At 41.0% G+C, this 9,404-nt stretch overlaps 1 protein-coding gene across 1 annotated transcript; it reads right to left on the reverse strand.

The window, feature by feature from the left end:
• Positions 1-515: 515 nt before the first annotated feature.
• On the reverse strand, positions 516-4,009 carry LOC113277439 (origin of replication complex subunit 6-like). The gene is made up of 10 exons (XM_026526537.1): positions 3,848-4,009; positions 3,731-3,777; positions 3,542-3,646; positions 3,340-3,420; positions 2,657-2,768; positions 2,489-2,551; positions 2,310-2,397; positions 2,144-2,235; positions 1,024-1,117; positions 516-915 (listed from the first exon to the last, which is right to left on the reverse strand). Exons 1-10 carry the CDS (start codon positions 3,965-3,967, stop codon positions 794-796), a joined length of 924 nt encoding a protein of 307 aa, XP_026382322.1. The 5' UTR covers positions 3,968-4,009; the 3' UTR covers positions 516-793.
• Positions 4,010-9,404: the final 5,395 nt, after the last annotated feature.

Consider the following 9,404-nt stretch of genomic DNA (forward strand, 5'->3'; position numbering starts at 1 on the left):
TCAAGACAATGGAATCTCTGATGGGTTAGGTTGTCCAACTCTAATCGTGTATCATTAACAACCTTATCTTTAGTTTCGTCTTTTAAATGAATTATTTGAATATAAGAAGAAATGAGAAATTTCTTTTTGTCAATACGTACTTTCGAGGAATCTATCTTGTGGATTACGTACATTATTCACCGATTATTAATTGGTATACCTGCGATCAGTTTAGAATTTGTCTTCTGGAATCTGTCTTGAGGAGTATTTTACTTCAGAATTTTACCAAGCTACTGTCACTTGTTGTCTGTTGTGATCTTCGGGGCTTAATATTATGTTCCCTCCCTTCCAGAAAGAGTGGCGAAAATAGAAAAGTGAAAGGCTCACTCTTTCTAGGACAGAATCACAAGATGAACATCTCGACTATGTGATTCGTTTATATTTACATGAAAACTGCATACAAAAATGATTTGAATAGAGTAAAATGACTTGTTGTGCAAATAGAAGAGCCTAGCTCAAGACATTTACATTGTTCCAGCCTCCAATGTCTGTTTTCTGTTTGTCTATCTCTTAATGCTACCTTGAAAACCTCATTAGTAGTTCTTGTAGCTTCAATTGTCAATAAAATTTGAGAATGTACATGTATAAGTTGAAGAGTGAACTTCAAAACAAAGTGAAATTTAAAACAAAGATGAAAAATAAATAGTATCCAATTTTTGATGTTTCATGTAGCTGCCGCAACTGAGACTCTCAGCTCAAATTCAAGCTAAATAATGTTTAGATTTGGTTTGGAAAATACATCAAAAATGATAAGTTACATATGATCACCTCTCGCGTTTGGTTTTGGTGGTCCTGGCCAATCTACTGAGATTCTCTTAGAGTTTGAAGCTTTCTTAGCGAAGTTAAGCTGAGCTTGTATCTTCTGCTTAGTGGGAACTGTCATTAGATAAAAAGAAATTTTAACGAAATACTAGATGGAGATATATTGAGACTCAAGAATTAGAACGAGAGATGAAAATAGAATATCTTTATCCTAATCTTCACCTGTCTTTGTTTGGCGGTTAGATTTAATGACAGTAGATTTACAATCTTCGTATTTGCGTTTATCCATGACTTTGCGCTTTTTGTAGCTAGGAAGCTGCAAATACACACGGTATATTAATACTGGTAATGCTAAAACAAATGTTAAGAGAAAACTTAGAAGAATGAGTGATCCAACCCAAGTAAGGATACGGTCGAAAGACTAGTCTGTTGTTTACCACAAATAATACACCATTTCTAAAACCTAAGGTTCTTGGTTTGTGGGTAATGTAGCAACTATTTGTGAAGCAAGCGGCAGTGTTGAGTCATCATTATGCTTAGCATGTATGATGGGAAGTGTTGAATAGCAATGATTCCTAAGATTTCAAAGAGAAAATGATTTGAAGAGGCAACCATTGTTGTATTATATCATCTGTGATCATCCTATTGTCTTAAGAAGGTTCAAGGAAGCTCAAAAGATACTAGAACCATCAACCATCGGTAACAGGCTAGCATTAATATTCAGTCTGTCATATGAAGCAAATTTGTTGTGGTTCCAGTGTAACAGTTGCTCCCCAAGCAATGCTATTAGGTTTTCATAAATCATGTAACAGAAGTGTCATTTAACTTGATCGTGAATTGAAATGCTAGTTCTCGCTTAGTGTTAACTCTTAGATATGGATGGGGCGCAGAATGTGGTTCAGCAAGCAGTTAAATAGAATGCCTGTAATATTTGTGTTTGGAGACATGGCACCAAAATTAAGTATAAAGCTAGTTCCCAGCTATGCATCTAAAACATCCAGACATTGAAACTTCCTTAAAATGATTTCGCGAGATGAAATCATTTTTGTTACGTGGGTACCATGTGATGCACCAATATTTCACATATACATTATTGGTGTTACTACAATCCTCAAGGCACGCAAACTATGAAGCCACCGAGGTGAATGCAAATCTGATAACAATGCATAACATATGTGATAAACTGGGCGATGCTCTAGGCATCGGAAGTAAGTTTTCCTGCGAAATTGAGACAGAAGAATACATTTGCAGACACTAAACATGCTAAGCCATTCTGTACTGAATAAAGAAATCACGTTATTTTGCAGCTACAGGATAAAATAGTAAGAGCTGGCATAAATACCTCAAGTCCATCTTCATCATCTATGGAAGAAGCTTCAGATACATCACCATCATCCTCATGTTTCCTCTTGCCAGGTAATACATCAAGCAATTCTGTTTCAAATATGAAATTAAAAGAACAGTAGGAAAAGCTTGAGCACAAGATCCAAGTCCAGAGCAGGTATTACCTCTATGCCCTTTTACATCCTTTGGGTCTTTCTTTTCCCTAGAGCTTCCGAAAACATCAAAGCAAAGGTCCTCCATGGATGCTGAAACCTGCAATTGCAAATGGCAATACTGGTATGTATCAAAAATGGAACTGCAGCAGCAATGCCTACAATACATTGTTCGAAGGGGAATGTCTTACACTTTTGAATTCATTCTCATTAGTTCCACTTATGTCAATCATCTTGACCTTGTCAACTTTAAGCTGCAAATTAGTTCAACAATTAGTAGATGTCAATGATCTGAATTCATCCTCCTAAATTCCAGGCACTCCACCACATTAAAATCTAGTTCAGTTGTTACTAGTCACCTTATGTCTTTTTGAACACAAATAAAAGGCAACTGCTGTAAAAACAGGCCGAGTAAAATCAGCATCTGCACGTCGAGAAGCTGGCAACGAGGCGAGAAATCGCTCCTTGTACCTGAAAGCTAAAATTGTTAACTAAGGCTGAAATAAAAATCTTATAGCAAAGGGGTGTTACTTAATCGTAACTGACACCTCTGAGACGCAATTTAGATTGAATCCTTTTACGGCTAAGATAACAGATCACGTAGAAAATTCTAAATGCAGAGAAACCATGTTGATATGAGCTGAATCCCCGATTGGAAGACATACAACGAATCAAGCATATTTTCTCAGCAATAATAAAAGAGAGGCATTGGAAAGTGAATCTCTCTCCTATTGACAAACATAGGTAGATATATAGCTAGTGACTCTTGCTAGTACAATCAGGATACAATCTTCCTAAGTGCGTAAACACTTAGTTCAGAAAAACCTTAACCATTCAAACATGCAGTGAGGGTAACCAAGAGATATGGGTGGTGGTGTCTGAAACTGACTTGTGATCCAATAACCAAATATTTACAGCAATAGTTTTTCGTGCATTCAGTTCAATCTGGAGAAAGCTTAATCCAATTTCAACGTCACATACAAAACCAATAAATTTTACTGAAAAAATAAACTCATCCGATAAAAAGAAAAGTGAGCCTTACTTGGATAACCCCTTTTGAACAAAAGGGATTAATCTCACGCAGCCAAATTGAATCCCTAGTTCTCTCACATCTAGCTTGTTCCTACATAATGTATGATCCATTATTGAGATCGATGAGATGAATTAAAACAACATGACCAATAGGTAGATCAGGAGAATTAAAACAACATGACCAATAGGTAGATCAGGAGAAATGGACTTACTTAACACCTATCCCATTCTGCATTGCGTTGAACGATCTAGTATATGCCTTTTCAGACATCCCACTCAGCTTAATCGCAATTTGACGATCGAATAAAGCCTGAAAGCTGCACCAAAAATGGTACATTTAACCAACAATCCCCAAATTACGATTTTAAAAAAGCCTAACTGTTTTGATTAAAGAAATTAACCTAGTTGCAGCCATCTCCAAACATATCACAGCTTTACAGATCTCGCCCTACAAAGAGAATCAAATTTCAGTCAAAACTTCTAATGGACAACCCAAAGGAAAATGAAGATATACTTACAACTCCAATTACGGATGAATCAAACTTAGTGTTGCTGAGACGGCGAAGTTCTTCGGCTTTACGGATTATATGTTTTGAATCTGAGAGACCTAGTTTCTTTGCAAGTTGTGAGATATCCATTTTCTCTGGATTGGATCGAGATGATGAGCTCTAGGGTTTTGATTCGAGACAAAAATCGAACAGAAGAGAAAATGGGACCATAAATGAAGATATAAAGTAATTACGCGGGAAGATGCGAATAATTTTGAAGTCAGATCTCATTTTCGCGCCTAAAATGATAGGGACAATTTGGGGTAAGCTGGCAGCTTGGGGCCTTCACATAATCCTATGTCATCAAAGGAAAAAATAAGTAGTTGTGCGAATTTAATACAAAACAAACGACACTAAAACCTAAACCTCGTCAAAACCAAAACCAAAACCAAAACCATCAAAATTGAGACTTATAGACCTGTGCAATAAATCATTGTCAAAATTTTGATTAATCGTGTTCGACTACTTATGATAAGCAACAAAGCATGTATCAAAATAAATTTGTACCCAAAGAGCTATACGTGATAACATAAGAAATGTCGGAGAGCTTTTCTGAAATCGTAAACAGAATCTTTTGTCCCAGATAAGTTGGGGTAGGCTACAGATGAACGCTAAGACAGATCAAGGAATCAGCCTTCCTATCGGTTCATCTCATGAAGATATACCAAATTTTACGACGGCTTGCCCGCCTTGACGCAACCCACTCCTTTTATCCTCTATAAGGTACAGGCTGTGTAGAATATACACATGCGGAACGAATATCCTTGGCGCTTTCCGCGCCGGGTTCATTTTGGTACAGTGAGTGGAATTGCCACTATGAAGGGCTTATGTATTCACGACCGCCATGGTGGGAACCTCCACTTTATCCATGCACGGGATGCAGGGCTACGAGAGAAGTACCCCTTCTCTTGCTATGATGGTTTTACAAGTTCGTTGGTTGTAAGATGAAAGAGGCAGTACAACTTACCACTCACAACTCCCCACTCGCAATGCACTGTCCATGAAGCCGAAGACTGAGCCAAGTTCAAACATCAAGCTTATTTAACGTGAAACGTTGCTCTTCACGTGTGTCTGTCCAACGCAAGCCTCCCGATAAGTTCCTCCGGTTCAGATCCCATTTCATGACTTCATTCCACGTCAATTTCGGTCAGCCTTTGCGTTTTATCCTGCCTTCAACATGTTTGATGAGTCATGTGCGGACCGGCGCATCTGGCGGTCTTTGCTGGAGATGCCCAAACCAGCGCAACCGATACTGGGTGAACATCTCCCCAATTGGGTGCCCAAAACAGGACTGTCGTCCAAGGCTATATACTTTTTGAATACATCAGTGTTGAGCGCATGCGACCCAGAATATCTAAGGGCATTGTAGACCTGTTATTGCCTCAAACTTCTGTTTCCCAAACGACCATAGTCCCTCTAAGAAACTGGACACAGAGGGCTTATGGATATGAAATAGCTTTTCCTCGAAGAGCTTTTCCATCATATCAACTTTCATCAAGGATCCGAAATGACTTTTAAAGTGGATATTCAGAAGGCTTATGATAGCTTAAACTTGTTTTTTATCAGAAAAGTTTTTACTGAGCTTGGATTTCCAGTCGCTTTATGTTGATGGGTAAAACATGGGAAGGAGGAACTAGCCCTAATCACAAAAAGTACTCCCAAGGAGAAGAAGGGTTTATGGAAAGTAATAGAGAATTAATGATGATCTCAAGAAGTCCCCTCTTTCCCTTTTATAATGACCCTCTTATGGATAAATGCCCATAAGATTAACATATTACTAAACCACCATTTCCCTTTCCTTAAGTTAATACCAAACCTTAAGGAGCTTTCCTCTTAGGCCAAAGCCCAACTTCCTTAATATGCTCTTGGGTGAACCAGGACTTACCCATATTAATGGGTTAGGCCTGGTTCCTAAGTCTCTTTATCCTAAAAGGGATCCTTCATAGGCTAAGGGGCCATCTATTCTAGGATTGATTATTTTCATGTATCAACATTAGTTCCCTGACTATTTGACCGGTCAAGGACCGTGTGAACAGTCATATGTTAATATGGCGGTTACAACTGGGAGTTATGGGCGGTTTAAGTGCACGACTCTTGGGATGCTACGGTTACTGGTATGCCTAGTAACTGTTCCTTCTTTTACCTCCTTATAAATAGAGGAGACCTCGCCCTTGAACCCTCATCTTTTCACTGCCTTTTTTTCTCTCTCCTTATCTTTTCTTACCATGTCTAATGAACCACATATCCGTGACTCGCCTCCCATGTCAGAGTCGTAGACGCTTGAAGAATTTAGGAATAGTCCCCAGCTCAGGGACAAGCTACGGACGCCCGCTGCAGATAATGGCACCGTTCTTTTCCCCGCTGATGATATTTGGATCACACGTATGTCATCCTTATCCCCCCATCCGGATCTGAAGGCTGGCTCATCCGTCCTCAAGCAGAGTCACCTCTTATACCTTCCTTCGAAGACGCACCCCGTCTGGCAGTTCATCGGGGGGATTATTTTTTCCCTTCGGTCAATTTTCGTTCATCCTCTGAATCTCATGTCGCTTGGGAATCATGGATAGACTATATTTGCTCCAACCCGGAGAACGCGAGGGTTATTCGTTCTTTAGGCATAAAAGCTTCTTTAGAGGCTTCAAAGTTCAGGCATGTCCGGAGGGATCATGAGAGCATAAACTGCTTGTGCGCGCGTTGGGGAATTGATCCGCACACGTTTCTATTTTCTTGGGGTGAGGCGACCCCTATCTTAGAAGATGTAGTAGCACTTACCGGTTTACCCGTTCATGGAGATACAGTTTTTGATAGTTGTTGCCTTCATAAGTCTCTGAACGAGAGTGACAGAGGACTTCGTGATCGTTTGCTCAAGGCCAAAGCGAATTCCATGACGTATCAGTTACTCGAAGAGCTTAAGGTTGAGGCTCCGAGTAAGATTGAGGGCCCGATGGATAAAGGGAAGAGTACGGCTACTGCATCTGCTTCTCGTGATTATCCCGCTAATGTTTCGTCTTCTTCAAAGTTCATGGCGTCCGTCATAAATGCTGCTCAACCAAAACCATCTACTTCTAAAGAGTCTGACAATGTGAGAGAGGTGAAGAGCGACCAGAAACCCAAGTACGGGAAACGCGAGCCTATTTTTCTTGTTGGATTAAGTATTGGGATCCTTTAGAATCGGGCCCTCGTGAGGGTGTTCCTCCTCGAGAAGGGGAAACGGAAAGAGCGGAGCTGGCGGCTTTCCTTCTTTTTTGGTTGTGTCATAACGTGTTCGAGTACCCGGGATACTATTAAGAATGAGGTTATCCCTATGGCCGTGTTGATGTCCCGCGGAGTGGCATTCTCGCTTGCTCCTATGTTCTTGGGTGGTTTGTATCGCCACTTGGACTTGCCGATGCGTGATATTCGTCGCGTGGACGGATCTCATGAGGTCGAGACTTTCCTCTCTGCCAATTTCATTCAAGCATGGGCTTGGGAGCGCTTTCCTAAGTACAGACCTCCTCAGTTGAATCCTCTCGCTCTTTCTCGTCAGGAGGAGGTCGTCCAAGAGGATAGTTCTAAGCGTCTTCTGAAGGTTCCTGAGTCTCATCCTCGGACGGCTCTTTATCATAAGAAGGGTTATCTACCCAAGGAAAAACTCAAAGACTACATGGATAAGGTTGGTGATTTCAATCCTGTTACTTATCAAGACGGTCGCACTGGTTCTCTTCGTTATAATTTTGTTATCCAATCTCAGAGGAAGATGTCTTCTGCGGACACTCCTTCCGCCGATGACTTCGACATCATTGTTTCTGCTTTACCCTGACGTCTTCCTGGTTTCTACGGCGGGAGATTCTCATCCAAAACGTACAATACCATTTGTGTGGCTTAGCAGCTAGGATTTCATCAGGGGGTTCCTTATGACCTTCCCCTTCCTTCGTCAGTGGAAGAAGACAGCGAAGTCCGGAAGAGTTTTGATCGCTTTATTTTCAAGAGTGGTCTTCGGATGAGCAACCGCCAATGCTATTTTGATTTCTACCAACCTTAGTCTCGTCGGCATGTTAGTGTCACCAAAGAGTGGCTTGGGTATCGCGACAGCATCAGCCGGAATGTGTCGAACCTTCTTATCAAAGAACCATATGATCCTTTGGCTTTAACCAGGGAGGATTTCAAAGATATGCATGCATCAGGTCGTGTGAAGTTGAATGCCGATACTTCCAAAAAGTATAGGCTATTCTCCAGTAACAAGGGTCGCCCTCTTCACCCACTTGTTACCAGCTGGGATCCTCTTCCGGGTGATGAGTCTTCTCAAGAGGATGGGAAGGGTAGTGCTTTACCTCCCTCTGGCGCCAAGAAAAGAAGGCGCACTCAACCAATGAAGGCCATAAATATTCCTCCGGTTGCATCTCATCCAATTGCATCTCCTCCTGCTAAGGTACGTTTCTTTTCTCTTATTCTGTTATCATCAATCAAATCCTGCATTTAGTTTCTTTATGTTGGTTTGCCATATTCTTCTAGAACTCCCCGCCTATCGGCTGCAAGCTAGAAGCCTCCTTTTTGAAGAGTACATCAACCTGCCTCTCAACGAGTGGAGGGCTGATCGACTGGCTAAGAAGATGAAACGAGATGCTGGTGTGCTACCTATTCCGCGATTACCTTCCATTCGTACTGCTAATGTTTCTCCTCCATTTTCCCCGCAGGCTCCAAAAATGGGGTCATCATCCACAAGTACCTTCACCGAGCGCGTGGAACGCCAACTTGGCCGATTAGTTAGTCAGAGTGGTCCTGAAATACTCTCTCCTCGTATGACTCTGAAATCTACTCATCCTCTAATTGTAATGACTATTAAGGATCCCTATTATCCTCTTTTTACTCCTTCGGATATGTTGGGTGCAGAGGACGAGTCCGGGTCAGATCATTATGTGCATGAGTACTCCCAAGAGGGTAGTGGTCTCAAAGATAGTGCCAAAAATCAGAGCTCTTCTCATTCTATATCCCGTGAGTGTACCATATTCTTATTTATTAAGTTTAAAGTACCGACACGTGCCGGTCAAAATGTTTATGTTATGATTATTAAATGTGTTTGGTAACCTATATATACGTCTTCACTTCCTATATCCTTTTGATAAGATTATTTTATTTTCTCATTTTCTTTGGATTTCATCTCTCATTAGATCACTCGGAGCCGACTGCGTCAAGCTCTTCTTCTTTTTCTCGCCAATCGGCTCATTCTCCTATCAATCCTCTCTTTCCTTCCAATCCGGTATATGTTATATAATTTGAGTTTTATTTTCTTGTTGTATTAGAGTATTTTACTTATGTCCATCTCTCTTTTTTTTTTAGATCATGGGAAAGCGAGATGATGCTCATGGTAAGGGTAGCGGCTCAAACCAGCAAGCCAAAGGCAGTGAGTCAGGGAGTGCCAATGATAAGCGGCAGAAACCTTCCAGACCGACCCATAAGGTTTCTCATAGCGTGGATGTTGATGCTGAGATGATGGCTATTCGGAGGATCCTCAGTTCCGCTATCCTCTTACTATTTCCGCGGCGGAGGA

The sequence above is a fragment of the Papaver somniferum genome, chromosome 5 (genome assembly GCF_003573695.1).
Source record: "Papaver somniferum cultivar HN1 chromosome 5, ASM357369v1, whole genome shotgun sequence".
Classification (NCBI taxonomy): domain Eukaryota; kingdom Viridiplantae; phylum Streptophyta; class Magnoliopsida; order Ranunculales; family Papaveraceae; genus Papaver; species Papaver somniferum.